The sequence below is a fragment of the Taeniopygia guttata genome, chromosome 4 (genome assembly GCF_048771995.1).
Source record: "Taeniopygia guttata chromosome 4, bTaeGut7.mat, whole genome shotgun sequence".
In the NCBI taxonomy this organism is placed as follows: Eukaryota; Metazoa; Chordata; class Aves; order Passeriformes; family Estrildidae; genus Taeniopygia; species Taeniopygia guttata.
The window spans coordinates 44,122,958-44,140,880 of record NC_133028.1 but is presented as its reverse complement, the minus strand read 5'-3'; the positions used below and the strand labels follow the sequence as shown (position 1 = coordinate 44,140,880).

The following is a 17,923-nucleotide window of genomic DNA, read 5'->3' as shown; positions in this document are numbered from 1 at the left end:
TAATAGATTTGGTAACAGAAAAATTGTCTGTGCGAGTTCTCTGACAAGGATAAAGGGCAATTACTGAGGTGCAGCCTGCATTGGGTTGAGAACTGATGCCAGGCAAACCCATAGTCTGATTAAAGTAATGGGTGAGCAGCCTTCAAAGGCAAGGTTTGGCTGCACGGTGTGCCTTTCAGCTCACCGTATTTTGAGGTTATTTAGGCTGAATGCTCTCACAAGGTCCTGCTTCTGCAGATACCTAACGTGTGCAGAGCTTCACTGACACAAGGAGATACATAAAGGGCTCTGTGAGTACATGCACAAGGATTTGCAAAAGCAGGGCTCGTATTCATCCAGTGGTTTTCCATTTTTAAAGGCAGTTGTAATTGTACCACATGCACGCTTGTGGAAAAAAGTCACTTTGCCTGCTTCAAGGCAGGTGCTTAGGTTTAAGCACATGGGTGGCCCCATTAATCCTGACGGTGGTACTCCAGTACAGGAAGCACATGGCTAACTGCTTTACAGCACCAGGGTCTAGACTCTCTCCCCAAGGCATGTTTTACCAACAATGGCATATGCCATGACATTTTTGCAGCCCAGGGTGTTCAAGTCCAACTAATAAATGCAAATAAGGAAGAAAATACATATAGAAATGTTGTGAATGTATTTGCACCTTGCCAGGGCGGTGGGATTATTCCTTATCCTGGGCCTTTTTGTTTGCTTTTCAGTTGCTGCGATCATGGCTGTGGGTGGGCTTCTTCTCTGCGTGCTGTTGCCTATCCGAGCCTAACATGGTCAGTGTTCCCACCCGTGCTGGCTCCTACTTCGTGTCCTCCGTCCATGTTTTCTGTGCACAGTCTGCCTCTCCCTTCCTTTCTTGTATTGGCCTGGAAATCACTTTCTCATCTGATCTCTGTACCCAGCTTGTCTATCTCAACAACTGGAAATAGTGTGACCTGAAGCAGAGTGTATCTTCAGCAAGAGCAGGGATCTCAGGGGCAAAAGCCCGCTATGTTATGCCATGATCAGTGCAGACACTGCAGCAGGTGTCTGATAAAACACCATGTGTGCTGGACACCATGGAGTCCTGCTTCTTGTCATCCAAAGGGGCTGGGGGGGAGAAATGTGCTCCCAGAGGAGGCAGGGGGTAGGCGGGAGCAGAAAAGTATTTATTGGGTGGCATGTGAGATGCATGTCAGTGGAATGAAGTGTATGTCATGGACATACATGGCAGTGTATGACATACACAGCAATGACATGGTGCTGCTTGTCCCGGATATGCTCCAGCAGCAGTGGACATATCCCTGCGGGTGTCCTGAGGTGCGTGTCCATGCTGCATGCTGTCCTGTTCTGCCACCATCTGAGCTGCCTCACCACTTTCTGCTCTCTTGTACTCTCCCCTCTTTTCTAACTGGTCAGAGGAGGGGTGATTTTAATTTTTGTTGGTTTGACTGGATGCAAGTTGAGTTGCTTCCCAAAGAAGAATCAACTCTAATATTTGTGTGGGCAGAGACCTTCCTAAGCCTCCTAAGAGACACATGTAATCACCATCGCCATCAGACAGCTGCTTGAGGCCACAAAATTTCTGAGACATCCCACATGTATTGTTAAGCTGGGAAATTTTCTCAGCATAGCTGGTGAGAGGTGTGGAAATCTTCTGCTGTGTTTTCTGGGGGATGCTGAGGCTTTGCATGGCGGTAGCTGGGTCATGGTACAGTTCCTTGCTGAGGGGCAAGTCACTAAGGTGGACCATTTTTGGGTCCTCTGGTGCTGTATTATTTATTTTGGTAGAGGAGGAGTTTGAGTTTTGGTTTTGGTTTTTCTCTCTGGTGGAACATTTTTTACTTGGTTTTTTGTGACTTTTTAGTGCTTAATAGCAGATTTAGCAAGCAAGGATGCTCAGCTTGAAGTGTGTGCCTGTAAAAAGTTGCTCTGGTATGTGGACCACTGTTTTGGCAACGACTGCTGTGAAAGAAAACCTTGCAGTACTTCTTTTGTCTGTCATGCCTGTGGTACCAGTGCACGAGGCAGTCCCTCACTGTAAGTCATGCTCCAAATGTCCTCAAGCAAGGCCCTCAACTGGAGAATGACAGCAATGGAAAATAGTTCTCGAAGAAGACCAGGATTGGACTGGATGGCTATGAAGAAGAGAGACGCACAAGGAAAACTTGGCTGACCTGGAAAACACCCTCTGCAGGTTTCCTCCTAAGGTGCAGGGAGACTAAGGTCGCAGCAGGCTGGGAGGGGGAAATGGGAGAAGTGATTTCAAGGCACAGATGCCATTGGCTGGCTATGGGAAGGCACGACAAGTTGTTCAGAGAGATTTATGGAAATCACTTCAGAGGGAGCTTCCTGCAAGAGGGGAAAACGGTATCTTGTTTAAATTATTTTTAATTGTTCTGGCGGTGGTTTAGGAAAGCAGGGAGTCATTCAGTGCAAAGGCAGGGAAGGACTAAAGGCTAAAAATACCACTGCTGGATTTGTGAAACTTCCTTTGTAGGGCATCCAAGTTAATCAGAGGTCAAATACAGGGTCACACAAGTGTAGAGGGGGACAGCAGTGCTGGGAGAGCAGCTGAGAAGACTGTGAGCCTGCAGCCCTTTGGAAGGGAATCTGCCCTGTTCCTCTCAGGCCAGCCATCTCTTGTATCTCCTGAACTGAGCTAAAGGTCTTTGCTTGTCATCTCCAGACCTTTTACTGCTCTTTTGATCTTGTGCAAGAGGAAAGGGAGTAGAAAACTGGAAAGAAACTTCCACTATAGAAGCTGTTCAGTTTACACCAGTCCCTTGAGTAGTCTCTGGTTTTTTTTGATACTGAAGTTATCCTAGGATTGCAGGCAGCAGAGGCAAATGCTGAACACAGACTAACATCACTAGTGGTAGTCTTTTGCCTCTGGCTCTCAGTATCAGTGTTGTTTATCAAGTACAAAGCTATTGTCTCCACACATGAGCTGAGGCAACAGGATCTTGGCCAGATGGAGAGATCCATGTTTGTTTGTTCCTCTGCATGGAACACAATCCTGCACTGCAACACGTATGCAGCTTTATTGCTTTAACATCTTGGAACAAATAGTCTGAAATAAGCACTAACCCCTTGTAAACAATAACCTTGCAGTCCTTGCAAACCTCCTGTAAAGTGACAGCTTGAGATGGGTTTGAAGCATTCCTCTAAGTTGATTTATTGTAAAAGACATGCTTCTGAGTGAAGGTCTCACCCCTGAAAAAAAGGTGTTTTGTCTGTGTTTCAGAGAAGTGCATAGGCTTAGTTTATCTCATATTTGAGAGATTAAATACATGTGTAAGTCTGCAAGACTGGGATGAGAGATTGCATGCTGCTTCAGGGCACAACCTGTTGGATGGTACTGACTGCACCTGGGAAGGTGAAGTCCCTTTCCTCATTAGGGATGTCTCAATGCTGTCCCCAGCTGCATTTCCAGTAATACCTTGGCTGTGTGCTGAAATGCTTTGGCCTATGCCTGTAAAAAGAGTATGTCAAGATTTTTTCACATCACCACCTAGGGCTTGACATCCAAGGTCCAGGTTCACAGTCCCTTGGCTGTGTCTTGCCTGGGCTGTGACGAGAATGGTGGCCCTAGCTAGGGAGATGAAAACTCTTTCCCTTGGGCATTTTGTGGTTTTCAGGGGAATGTCTCGAATGGCCAAAGGGCCACACACAACTCAGCAAGGGTATCCTGAAACACAAGGCAGAAACAAAAGAATTTACATCAGTCCAGGGAGAGCAATCATCTTTCTGCCTCACTTTGTGAAGGATTTTTCTCTGTGAATTGCCTTCTGTCATGCAAGGTAGTGGGCATTGGTTTCCCAGCTGGATTGTTCATCTTTCTACCTGTCCATTTTATATTTTATAAACCTATATAGGGATCATTTTATAACTTCACTTTTATAATCTGCTCCATAAATATTTTACGAGCTGCCCGCCAATCTGCAAGTAGTTTTTAAATAAGACATGATGCCTTAAGAATATTTAAAGTATCACTTTTCTTTTTACCTCTGATAGTTTTATTGAAAAACACAGAGCTGTGCAAGGAAGGCATCTGCTTTCCACACAGAGAAACTGGGACAAACCCACAACAGGAGTAAATGAATTGAGATTCAGGTGTGCTGCTGAATTATGTTAACTCTTTGGCTGAGTGTCTCCAGCTCAGTGGGAGATGAAGCGAGTGTCAGGATCTTTATGATTTTGCTCTGCTTGATACAGAAAAGATATAGGAAATCTATGGTTTGTACAGTGATAATAAACTAGAGAATGAGTCTTCCATCAGAGCTCTTGACTCACAGCTTAGCCAATAAATATTAAGAGCAAATACACATGCAGAAATGGATTATTTCACAAGCAATTGAGACTTGTTTTTTTTTTTCTCCCAAAATATATTGCAAAGCCACAATATTTAGATAATTTGATCTTCCAGCAAGATTCACAAAGTGACTCTGGACTGTTAACTCGAAATTACAGATTTAATGCAATTTAGTTGGGGAAGAAAGGAGAAAAAACTGCTTGTGTGTGTTATTTAAAGCATCTGAAGGTCAAGAATGGAAGAAGCACAGTTTGGCCCCAGTCAGCCAAACTCTGGGTACTTTGAGAAAGTGTGCGAAGGGCACAAGTGATAGCACATTTTGCAGCAAGCTTTATTAGTGACACCCAACTGTTGCTTGACAGTCACAGTCCACTAGCTGCCATTTCACTTTGGTGTGTCTTGTCAAGGCTTGTTTTAATGATGCTTCAGGCATCCCAGAGTGTGATTTCATATGCTAATGTGGTGTGCTGCTGAATGTGTTTCCCAGCTCAAAAGGGCCAGCTGCAGCCAACTGGTTTGCGTTTGCACTTGGAATGTGTCCCTGGGCAGTAAAACACGGACTGTTGTGCAGCAAGGTGTACTCGATTACTCTATGCAGGGGATGGTGTCTCTCTGTCTCCTCTGTATTTATGGTCAAGGAATCAGGAGATGCAGGTTGTAGAAAGGGTAATGTTAGAAAAGCATTTTTACAGGCAAAGTGCTCCAAAGCTGAGGAAGGGATAAGGGCATTTGCTCCAAATGTCAAAACAGAAGAAGTATTGGATACATGCTTTTGGTAGAAGGATGAATTGACATACTTGTGTATATGTAAAAGGCAAACTGAGTCATATGCCTCCATCCAGAAACATGAGTTCTGCAGAAAGCTGATGTAACTTCGGCAACTTGCAGCAGAAGAAAATGGGGTTGCCAGAAGTGAGACTTGATACTGAGACTCATCTCTCTATTTAGTTAAAGGGGAGGTCATATGATGAAGAAGAAGAATTCCTTCGCACCAAGGGTTTGTGAACACCAGAATGTGCTGAAATGACCCTTCCTCCCAAGGGTCTCCATGTACACCTGGTGCTAAGGTTTTGAGTTAATCATGCAGGACCCCATCTCAGGAAATGGCGCTGCTGCTTTTAGAGCAAGGCAATGATCACCAACATGCAGATAACTGAGCCATGGCTCTGGGCACCTCAGTGCTGTTCTTATGGGGTTTGCATTCAAAGTGTTATGGTCTCAGCTTGGTTGCTGCTGCTGAAATCATGCCCTGCATGCATAGCCTGGCTGTTTATCAAATGCAACCTCTTTCTCTCCCTGCCTGCATCCCCAGACTGCCTGCCAGCCTTCCCTTGTCTTCTTGGTCGATTCCCCTGTGCTTGCACAACCTTTGCAGTCTCTTTTTTACTTCTTCTCCCTGTAGCACAGGTCTCCTTTGTCCCCCAAGGTAAGTTTCCTCTTCCCCAGAATAGCCCCAGAAGTTCATGTTGCTTTTCCCCTCCTCAGCTGTCCAGCATCCAGCTCTGCTGAGTCCAGCTCAATGGTGGGGTCTCATCGTGTCCAGGCTTTTGTCTTAATTGTGATCATTTCACCAGTGCCAGAATCCTATAGCCAAAAGCTGCTTGGCCCCTTGCATCTGGGCAGACATCAGTTCCCTGTAATAGGACTTCATGCTGAGGGCATGTTTCATGCAGATGTCTGTGACTGCCTCCTCCTAATTGCAGTTTTGTTCCTGCTAATCATATGCTTCTCCTTGCTGTGAGTGATGCTGGAATGCTCACATGCCCCTAGCTCAAAAATCACGGAAGCAATGGAAGAGAGGTTTCTCAGCTTTAAATGGCTTCTTAGTGGCCTGAGGCTTTCTTTGAGGTGTGCCAGCTAGTGATTCCACTGCACGCTGGCTTGCTTGCAGGTGTCTGCTCCAGGTTTTTCGTTCTACCAAGCAGTGTCCTTCAGTCTCATGTTCATGCAGTTTTCTATAGGATGATCCAGTTCCTGTATCCAGTTGTGTTATCAGGTCCTTGGAAAGACAAGCATATATATGTGTCTCCTACATACGTCATCCTGTATTTTTAAATGTGTGTGTGTGCGTGTAGCAATTTTTCTTGCCACTGCAATTGTCCTGGGGCTTCCATGTGGTTGTCTAAGTGAAGCAAATCTCAGAAGTGCCACCAAAGCAGACAGTTAATGCAAAACTATCACCTAGCAAACCAATGAGAAGAATGAAGAGTCAGGGAAGAGCAACCAAAAACTAACAGGAGATTCCCTGGGGGAGATACAACTTCCATACGGCTGTAGTTGCAACTCCATGGTAGTATTCAGAACTGTCCTTGCACTAATGTGGGAGCAGGATAGGTCAGGCAGCTTGCCTTCTTCCATCTTTTTTCTGCTGGGCAGAGGAGATTCCATGAATGGCAGCTCCCCTGTGGAAAGACAGGAGATGTGCATGAAATGCTGTGCAGAGCCAACAATGTGTAGGAGGCACCTGAAGGCAGTGAGGCAACAGGTTTGGTTTTGCTTTGTTTTAAGCCATTATTTTGCATGTATATAAGATGTTAATGTTTACACAAGGCCGTTTTCTAAAAAAACATAATTTAAACTTCTGTCCAAATGCACAGTGGATGAAAGGGAGCATGCAAGACATATAACACAGTGCCTGCAAAAGCTCTGCAGTCCAGGAGATTTTGTTTCTGCAATTCTAATGTTTCATCCCATTCCCTTCCATTGTCCTTCCTGTTCCTGCTTTCTTTTCTTCTTAAAAATAGCTGCATTAAATGTCAGTTAGAGTGGAGTTTTTTAGAAGCATCTGTGGGATTTGGAAATACTAGTCCAATTGAAAATCCATGGGCCCTGAATCCCATTAGGAAAATTGCAACCAGTCTGATGAGCTAAAACTGGGACAGCAGCAATAGAGCCGCTAGAGAGGTTGGGTTCGTCACTGCTCTGGGTTTTTGTGCACTGTATGATTCAAAGTAAAGAATGGAATTCTGTCTTACCAAAGACAAAAATACTCTCCTGTTGTCACTTTTTTTCCCCCAGGCGATGTGGCTATAGCAAGGCTAAGCAAGATCCAGAAGAAGAAAAGATGCATTTTCATAATGGCCACAGTGAGTAAAGAGCAAACGTATATATGTGGTTTTGGCTTTCTGTGGTAATGAGAAATTCAACTGAGAGGTAGTTTTCTGGGAAAAAAAAAAAATCTGCTTTTGCTGGTAATTCACAAAAGAACTGTTTGTGCAGTAGTTCCCCACCTGCCCCTGCTGCAAGCCCTACAGGGAGCTGAAGATTTGATCAGTCCTTATATGTGCTGAGCTATTCACACCTGTATGTTTGCACCAGATTATTCTAGAGAGCCATTTTGGTTTGTTCCTCTGTCTTTGCTGTGTGAACCAAGATGTTATTAATTTTTTCTGCTCAGCACATAACAACTCAACATTTTTGTGGTCTGGATGCATCAGCCAAAATACCTGTTTGAAACCTTTGCTTCACCTCAGGCAACTGTGAGGACCAAGTCCACTTCTGCTCTTCAGCTTGGATGCCTCTGCAGAGCTGTGAGGAATAGCACCTATTTCCTGCAGCTAGGAAGCTTTCAGAAATACTGTGTTAATGCCCTTGTATAGAAAACCCCTCTGTAGTGATGCTAGAAAGTAAATCTCGTGGTTGCTATCAGTCCTTCCTTCGTCAAGAGCTGTGGGATCTGGGAATGGGTAACAGTGAGGTGCCTTTTGGGGTGGAAAAGGCAAACACATTGTGAGTGAAAGTCAGATTTCCATTAGTGCTGTGTAATGAAGGCAGCAGGAAGCAAATCAATTAAGAGCCACAGTGTAATGTAACTGTCTCATTAGACTGATGAGCAATTCTTCATGTGAGTAGCCTTAATAATTGTCAAAACAAACTTCTAATATGGATAATGAAAATACTTTTTCCCCTCTCAAGTCCTGGAGAAAAAGCCCGCTATTGATTATATTTATACTGATACAACCCACAGGGTTTGTACTGCAAATATGCAGTTCTTTTAAATCTCAGTAACTCCATCTGAAATAACGTGGGCGATTGATTAGCTGATGTGCTACTGGTAGGGCATAATTTATTTCAGCTCTCCATCAACCCCCATCCATCCAGCTTGCTTTGCAAGTTACTTCTGTAACACTTTGCTATTCCTACTTTTCCTCCTGATGTACCCCCTCCAGTTCCAGAAAGGAATTCTCTTCTACCAGATGCTGTACCAACTCAGCACCAAAAGGGACTTTTAGCTTCACATCATTCCAGCTGAGTACTCTTATGCTTTTCTAAATATGCCAAAGTTGCACGTATGTCAGATATAAACTAAATGTAATTTTTCAAGAATGATACTCATTTTCACCATAGAAATAAATTTCCAGCAGAGCAGAGTGCAGGGGACAGGAGTGTGTAATGCCCATTTTCCGTGATGTCGTGTGCCATTAAATGTGCTTAATTTGTGTTTGCAGTTAAGCTGCCTGGAGTGAGGACCTATGTTGACCCCCACACCTATGAGGACCCTAATCAAGCTGTCCACGAGTTTGCTAAGGAAATTGAAGCTTCATGCATAACCATTGAAAGAGTTATCGGAGCTGGTATGGAGATGCATTTCATGACCCTTTGCAACAAGAAAGGATTGGCTTTCTTAACATGAGAGATCTGGGAAGGGACGTGAAATATTTGAACTGTTAGGTGTCCTGCAAGTGAAAGTGAGCATGTTCCAGCTGAAGCTTGGGACAGACCTATCATTGTCTGTGATTTTGAAATTCAGGAGCTGAATTGAAAATTCAGAAAATTTCAGCAAATGGTCCAGAAAATGGTCACAAATGGTCAGCTGAGCTATTTCAATGTATGCTAAGGGGAAATTGTCACTTAAGTTTCATATTCTCTTTACTGTTTGAGCCTTCTTATTTCCCAACATTGTCAGTCTTGATGAAAAATTAAAAACAAGAGATCACCTGTGACATTAGGAAAGTGCAAGCCAAAGTCCAAAGCTTTAAACTTCCTTGGTTAAAAGAAGAAATTCCCATTTTGTTTCCAGTAAAGCTGTTTGTTTAGACTTGCATCCAACCTTAGGGGTATTTTCTATCCTCTGAAATTGTGGATTTGGACGTAATTTAGTGTTCACCAGAAAAAAATCCATTTAGGTTACTTTTTGGGGAAGGTAGTAATAAAATTGTAAAGAGTTTATACTCTATAAAAATAAATGTTACTGTGAAAGGCTGACAGCTTTCCATCTATGTAACTTACCAAAGGAAGGATAAGAAGCAAGTGGTTTGAGTTTTACAGCTATCCACAGAGGACAGTGGTATAGGATATGACAGACTCTTTCGTATAGTAGACAAAACTATTAAATGAGAAAAAAAGGCCAGTGAAATATAAAGCATAGCTCTTTAAGTAATTGGGGAAAGTTACACTTTTACTCAAAGTTTTCTTGTGCTTATGAATTACTTGGCTTGTGATGCAGTAGCTGTTTGAGATAGTCATCACTGCAATGTTCAGCAGTCCATAACCGCGAATGCAGGGCAACCCTTTGTGCTTTTCATCAGCCAAGGCTGTGCTGCATCCTGTAGATACAGGCACATTCTATGTTCCCTTGATGTGGTGTGATCCACTTCTTCCTCATTTTCTTCTGCAGGTGAATTTGGAGAAGTCTGCAGTGGGAGGCTGAAGCTGCAGGGAAAGCGTGAATTTCCAGTGGCTATCAAAACCCTGAAGGTGGGCTACACAGAGAAACAGAGAAGAGATTTCTTGGGAGAAGCAAGCATCATGGGGCAATTTGACCACCCCAACATCATCCACCTGGAAGGTGTCGTCACAAAAAGTAGGTACAACTTGCTCTGGACTGCTCACTGTGAACTCTGGCTGTTGGGAGAGTTGGTTAAGGGAGAAAGACTTAAGTGATGTCTGTTCTGAATACACTTTTCATCATTTCTCAAAAAAAATTTTTCCTTTCCAGAAGCAGGGAAGAAGAACAGGACTGTAGGTGAAGATGTCAAGAATGTACAAAACCACAATTAAAACAAGCTCCCTCTGAGATCTGCTAGAGATGCCCCTGATAATAGTTGCCCATGCTGCTGGCGTATGAGGATTGAGGGCATCCCAGCACGAGTTACTGAGGTCTGACTAATCAGTTAGCAAAACAACCTTCTGTAACTTCTCCAGCCCAGTTCTTCTCCAAATTACAGTATGCACTAAAGATAAGGGCAGGGAAAAGGACGGCATGTGCAAATGTGCCCAGCACAAGGCTGTTGGTGCTGTGCTGAGCCCATGGAAAATGTGTGGAGTTGTTACTCGCCCATTTTAGAGCCTTGGAGGATCTATATTATTGGCATCAAGGATTATTTTGCTAACTAATTCTAAATTCTAAAATAAATAACTACTTCTTTAAGATGTGTTTTAAGTGTAGAAGCACCAGCCTCACAGGTGTGAATGGCTGTCTCCCCTCTTGCCTTTATGTTTGGCAATGTCAGAACTTGCTTAGCTGCTGCTGTTCCGATGGTGGCATTCGGGGCCATGTGCTGCTCTCCGTACCATTTGTCATTCCTCAGAGGAAGCGTCTCCAACGTCAGTTCTTTTTCAGAGCTGCAGCAGAGAAGGTGCAGAGGCTCCAGCTGTATGTCCTTGTCATCTCCACAAAATCAATGCTGTTTTGTAATCAACAGCCTTTTCTTGCATTTTTCTTTGAAATTGCATTTCCTGAAACTTTTAAGGAAAAAATAACCAAAATGGATTTCTCCCAAAATTTTAATAAATACCAAAATCTCTCAGGGACACCTTATGTAAGAGCTCAAGTTTCTAGCCCAGCAGGGATGTGAAATATTGGGCAGGGAGCAAGTGATGATTATACATCCACAAAAGCTGCTACTGGCATTGGCCTGAGTCCTTCTGGTTGCTGGGGCCTCAGGGGATGGTTGGAAATTCCACTTTTAGTGAGAATGTGCCTCCCCAGCAAGCTGCCTTTATATAAATTGGTTGTCTGTTCTGAAAGCTGTGGAAACACAGGGAGCTCTGCTTCTAAATTGGACTTGCAGCAACTGGAGTTTGGATTCAGTAGGCACCCAGAGCTTCTCATTAGCTCAGTAAATATTTGTTTACTGCACTCAAAATTTTTTTCCAGCAGACATCTGTAACATCTTTATAGGTTTTTCCTTTTCTTTTACATGGACCAAAAGAACTTTTATGAATCTCTAGGTATTTAACTTCTTTTACTCTTCAGTATCTCAGTCATTGGCCTTTTGTAGAATCAGATCTTTAGGGTAAAATGTCGTTGCTGCATCACAATTTACTTAGGAAGTAAATTAGGTTAAATTGAATTAGGCCATTTTTAATTCTGAATGAGAATATCATTGTATTTAACTAATATAGTTCAAATGCACACCTTAGTTAATTTAGGCTAATCATGTTCATTGTCCTCTTGCAGACAAACCCTTTGCTATTTTCTGCTTTACAAAGGTAGTGACAGTTTTCATTTGCATCCCATTTGGTTGCACTGTTGCAATGTGTACATCACTGACATGAGTGTCATCCACATATATTTTATGACCATGTAATGTCAGCAGAAGGAAGCCCTGATGACACAGAGAATCAGCCCAGCGCTTTGGAAGGGCTGATGTTTACTTTTAATTTGCTTTGTTGAAAGTTATCTATTTATGTCCTTATTTCCATGCTCTTGGAGATGGGGTTAATTTATTCTATGATTGCTGCCAACCTGCAGCAGTCAGATAATGAAATGTAAGTGCCAGAAATCTTACTGGTTTTTTCTCTGATGGCATCTAAAGGCAGGAATCTGGAGGAGGTCCCCCAGGGTGGTGGCATAACAAGATACCATTCTCACTGCAACACTGCCTTGAAGTATCAGAGATAACAGACTCCATGCTACAGTTGGGTGTTTAGCTTTTAAAAACAAAAAAAAAAATTAACATTTGAAACATCCCTGGAGTTTTCTTTCCTGTAAAGCCACTGACATATTTGCCATCCAATAGCAATGGCCCCTGAGATCTCTCCTCCTCCTATGTTCAGTCCGTGCTGTGCATAGACAGATGGTTGTCATCCTGAAAGGTGGGGCCCACCTTTAATTTGGGATTCAGCAATATTTTTCATGGTCCCAAAGTGCATTTCTCATATCAAAAGTAATATTTTGGGCGAGTTTCAAGCTTAGGCAACAGCTGTGAGAGTAAAAGAATTGAAGCAGCACAGGTCCTTCATGCTGCAAAGGTAATGTTTGCACAGCAATAAATATTTTGATTGACAAGTTCACATTTGCCTTTGTTATGTACATAATTAAGCAGTAAATTAGGCAAAATAGTTAAGGAAATCAAAAATGGGAAGATTAAGATCTATCTAAAGGGTAGGACATACACTGATTTTTAGTATTTACCTTCATGTGCATGTTATGACACACGGCAGCTCTCGTTGATCATTTCTATAAAAGACATTTATAATGCACTTTACAAATAACTGACAGCTCCTCTTTTGTCTGCGCTTTGTGCTAGCTAATGGAAATTGATTTAAATAAAAAATAATTTACATGTTCTTATAAGATTTCATTGAATTTACAAGGACTGGAGCACACCACATTAATTATTGCTATGCCATTGTGGCAAGCTAGCGAGAAATTAGATTTAAAAACTGAGCAAAAACTATATATAATTACCATTAAAATGATTCGGGCATGAAAATTAATCAAACAGATTTGGAAAAACATTATTATTCCTGTCAACAATAGGACACCAGGTCTTTTGTTAAGAACTTTTACTTTGATTTCCGTTTGCTCTCATTCCACACTTAATGAGCTTTTGTTCTGCAGTGTAAATATTCCTTTTCTTACTTCCAGATGTGTTTACAAGGGTAGTCACATGGAATTACTTGAATTTCAAGGAATGCAATCCCATTCTTTCTTAGTCTGAGTTTTGGTGGCTACCAAGCCCAAGCTTCAGATCATCCTTGTTGCTCTTGTTGGGCTTGTTACTTCAGGGTGTTGAAGCTTGAGGGAAGGTCCAAAGACTTTGCTGTGTCCAGTTTGGCCTCTGCAAGCTTTCAGCTTGTTGGTGGAGACAAGAACATGGCTGCCTAGGTTCAGCTTGCAACATCCTTCTCAATAATCATCTAAACAGTCTGGGGCTTGGTACCCCACCCATAATATGGTATTAGTTTTTCATCCCCTCCTCCTCAACTACTTCTCTATATATTCTGGGAGCAACTCTTGTCATCCTGCTGGGACAGTGGTGTCTTGGCGTAGATTTACTGTTGCATGGCTATATATCCAGATGCAGAGACACTATTAAAAGACTTTTTTATTGCTTGTAGTTTTTAGATAAATTCCTAACAAACTCATGCACTTTTTTATTTTAGGCAAACCAGTAATGATAGTGACTGAATACATGGAGAATGGCTCTCTGGATACATTTTTAAAGGTATTACTTAGATCCTTTTTCCAGGGGGGCCTGGGGACTTGGTTAAGGTTTGAGTTCTTTGTAGATGGTTAATGTCAATGAAAATGTTTTCTGGGTGTTGGTGCTGTCCAGAGGCAGGAGTAGCTCAGTTGTCTCTTTGATTTGCGTTTACACAGCATCATGAAGGACCTGGGGCATGCAATGATAGAAAGAGGTAAGAATAAATTGGAGGATATTACATTTATTTTAGAAGGCAGTGGAAGGTATTAACTTAGCCTGCAAAATGTGGTGTGGCTCAGGAGCAGACCCATACTGCAGAATAGCAAACACCAGACTTGTCAGAGGTTTTCCATGAAATGTAAGAGCTAGAGGAGCGAGAGTGAGGGAAGGGGTTAGAAATGCAATGTGGCAACATGGGGAAGAGCCCCTATCCCCTCAGGTGCTCATGAACCCCTAAAGGTAGGATTTCCATGCAACTTGATGCCATTCAGTTGTCTGACTGAGAAACAGCCCAGACTGGCGCCCTTATACACCTTATATATGTGTTCACTCCAGTCACAGTCTCTCTATCAGTCACCAGTTGATGCAGCTCGCTCCTTGATCTCAAGTTAAAAGAACTACATTTCCTTAGCTTTGTCTCTAGAGATCTTAATCTAAACAGTGAAACTTAGAAAAGCTTCATGGTCAGAGCATGAGAGTAATGAATTATTAATTTTCCTGGTTTCCTTCCTGGGAGACTTGCCTTTGCATTTTTATTCATGCACACACAATGCTGAGGGTGCAGAGGCTCTCAGCTCATCAAAAGTCTCCTTCCTTTTGCAGAAGAATGATGGGCAGTTCACTGTCATCCAGCTGGTCGGGATGCTACGAGGCATTGCCTCAGGAATGAAGTACCTGTCTGACATGGGTTACGTGCACAGAGATCTGGCCGCCAGGAATATTCTGATCAACAGCAACTTGGTCTGCAAGGTGTCAGACTTCGGCCTCTCCAGAGTCCTGGAAGATGACCCTGAAGCAGCGTACACAACCAGGGTCAGTTATGGGGATACCAAACTGATTGAGCTCAAGAGAAATTTATTTCTTGCCACGTTTCGGTGTTCAGGCTCTCTAGCAAAGAGTTTCTATGAATCCATAGCCTCTAAACTGTGCAAGAGGGTTAGATCAGGTGATAACAGTTAATTGTCACCAGATTAATTTTGCAAATGCCTTTAATTTATACTGGGGGTGGCCAAATAACACAGAGCTTAATAACTGAAGTTGAGTACACAAGACAAATAGCAAACTTGGCAAGATTGCCATGCTTCCAAGCTCTACACTGTCCTCTTTGGTGGGAATACCAAAGGGAAGAAAGAACAATTGTTTTGCTCAAGTACTCATCCTGTGATGTAAGCCATGGTCTTCTGAACAATTTGACCCTTTTAAAACATTGTTAAGTGTGTAATGAATGCCCACTGTAAATAATGCACATTGCCCTCAGCATTACCTGGTTGAGAGTCATTTCTCCCAATCCAAGAAAGAGCTTTTTCCAACATCAGTGCTCGGCGCCTGCTCAGCACACTTGGCACGGGCACTGGAGAGAGGGAAGGACCCACCTTCAACAGCGCACACTTGGAGAGAGCCTCCAGTATTAATGGCAGTGATTGGCACTCCTTGGGCATGTCTTATTACTGTGTTGTTCCAAGGGTATTGTTACGTGGCTGGTGGGAGCTGTCTTGAGTCGTGTTCCTTCTTCCTGTGGACATCTTGGAGAGGCCTTTCAGCTTTTGTCAGTCACGGCCTGGTGATGGGACTCAGTGCACAGCTGGACTGGCACTTCCCTGCAGGCTGAAGGGCTCTTGGCCAGCCCTGCTGTGGCTCCCTTGTACTGCCATGTGCTAATTGGCACTGCTGAGAATCTGGCCCTTCACTTAAGGAATGCGCTGCTGAGCTTGTGAATAAGTAATTATGGGAAGAAGAGACTTTTAAAAAGTTGCTTTGAAAATGTATTCCAAATCCTGTCTTTTTCCAGTAACAAACACTGTCGGGGGCAATCAGGGAGACCTTCCAATATTTCGCTCAACATGTAGAGAAAGGGACTTCACAGCAAAATATTTTTTTGTGTAAATCAAGGGAGACAGCTCTTTAAACCCAATGAGAAAGGTATTCCTTAATCCAGACTCTTCTTTCCCTCCCCTTTCCGTTCTCAGAGCTGATCTGAAGTTTGATTTCTAAAATTATAGAAAGGAGAAGAGGAAACAGCAAAGCACATTTGACAGCTGTGGCATCATTTGGAGTCCCATAGCAGAGGCCAAGCAGGCTGGTCTTTGCACACACAGATTTCTGTGCCTGCTACACAGATCTCTATGCAGGACCAGGACTGCATTAAAAAAAAAGAAAAAAAAGAAAAAAGAAAAAAAAGGGAATTACTTCCGCAGCAATTTGCATGAAGCCCTCGTTAGATCAAAGTCTTCCTCAGCTTCAGAACTGTCTGTTCCTCCCCCGCTCGCTCTCAGAAATGGAAGAACTGTATTCCCTTACCAACCCGTGCAATATAATTGAGATGTTGATCCTATACATGTCCCAGCATTCTAACAACATTCAAACAACAAACCTTCAGGACAGCCAATTAGTAGGCAGCCTACAAATGCTTATGGGCTGAGATAATGTGGAAAGGGGCCCCATGCTGTCAAACAGATTTACTTTAAAATTCGATGTCTCTTTCCAGAGAGAAAATAACATCCCTTGGTGCTCTGAGAAGAGCTATTCTGACTTTTTTTCACATGTTCTCTGCCCTCCTCTGCAATCTATTTTTTGGGGTTTTTCTCCATTTCTTTTCCATTTAGGGAGGGAAGATCCCCATTCGATGGACAGCGCCTGAAGCGATTGCCTTCCGCAAATTCACATCTGCCAGCGACGTCTGGAGCTACGGCATTGTGATGTGGGAGGTGATGTCCTACGGCGAGAGGCCTTACTGGGAAATGACAAACCAAGATGTAAGCACGTGCCAGAGCTGCTGTGTGATGAGACTTTGAGGGCTCAGCACTCATTCTGCTATCAGAGAGGCAGAATGGGGACTAGAGGAAGAGAGCTGCTATAAAAATGGCTTTGCTCCCCCATACCAGACAGAAATGATCCTTCCTTTTGATGCTCTTTTTTTTTTGCAGCAACCCAGAACAGGCTGTGTGCAGAGGGAAGGAAATGTGTCTGCACGGAGGCAAGCCTGCTTCCCCCCAGCAGACTGCTGGAGCTTCACTAATGCTGTTAGAGCTGGAGCCTGTCCCTCCTCTGTTTAATGACAAAGGCCTGCCAGGGGATAGAGCTGATAAACTGGCAGCATTTCAGTTGTGTGTTCAAACCCCTGCTGCCATGTAAAGCTGAAACTCAAGAGAGTTGTGGTAAGGGCTTTGTTTCCCAGCAGAAAAGCTGAATGATTTGATCTAGTGACAGCAGTCCACAGAGTTGCACCTTGGTTGTTCTTGCATTGCTAATCTCAAAAGAACAGTTTTGCTCCATTTGTGAACATGTTGTAAGTTTATGCTCGCACAAGCTCTCATTTATTTGTACAGTACCCTTTGGGTTGTGTCCCCTTGCTCCTGAGTTCCAGTGCCCCCTTGAGTCTCTGACCTCGAGGCCACCCTTTGAAGCATCTCCAAACAGTGAGATGCCTGGGAATACTCTCTCTCACCTGACTGCAGCTCCAATCCCAGCCTGGGTAAGGATCTTTTGATCCTACTGCAGGGCTGCATTCTACCCTGAGCTCACCATCAACATCTATCCTTGTCTAAGGCTAAAAAAGTTTAAGCCTGGGGTAGCCAGATTTTCTAGGTCTGTCCTTCCATTTCACATCTCTGAGAACTAAGATTTGCGAAGGTCTCTGAGAATGCCAGCTAGTCATGAGGTCAGATTCACCAACGGGGCAGCCCTGCTACCTGTGGAGATCCTACTGCTCGATGGGTTTCCTCTGGTCACAATACTTGGTGTTCATCCTTTCTGCTTTTTTGAGCAGTGTTCCTATTCCAGCAATTTTCTTCCGTTTCACTGGCAGCAAGGGCTCTGGCTGAGCATTCTGCTCTTCCTGAGTTTTGTTAGCGAGCCTTTGCCATCAGTGGATGTTACTACCTGTCACGCTGAGCTGCTGTCTCATCTCACTTTGAGTCCAGGTGTGGAAATGAGTGGTACCTTTGAGATGGTCACGCCGTGCTTCTTGCCAGAGACCTGAATGCGCTGTTTGGCATGAATGCCCCACTGCTCCTGCATTGCTGAGGCTGTCACA

At 43.4% G+C, this 17,923-nt stretch overlaps 1 protein-coding gene across 14 annotated transcripts in view; it reads left to right on the top strand.

The window, feature by feature from the left end:
- Nucleotides 1-17,923, top strand: part of EPHA5 (EPH receptor A5) — a 196,057-nt gene that overhangs the window by 159,300 nt on the left and 18,834 nt on the right. For 9 of the 14 annotated variants that reach the window (XM_030271552.4, XM_030271551.4, XM_072928496.1 and 6 more), the window contains 7 exons: nt 711-776; nt 7,316-7,383; nt 8,746-8,871; nt 9,915-10,100; nt 13,631-13,692; nt 14,494-14,703; nt 16,494-16,643. In XM_030271552.4, coding sequence (XP_030127412.1) covers nt 711-776; nt 7,316-7,383; nt 8,746-8,871; nt 9,915-10,100; nt 13,631-13,692; nt 14,494-14,703; nt 16,494-16,643 — 868 coding nt within the window. The remainder of the gene's footprint in view (nt 1-710; nt 777-7,315; nt 7,384-8,745; nt 8,872-9,914; nt 10,101-13,630; nt 13,693-14,493; nt 14,704-16,493; nt 16,644-17,923) is intronic. The other 5 variants (XM_030271560.4, XM_030271557.4, XM_030271556.4 and 2 more) reach the window with 1 other exon arrangement.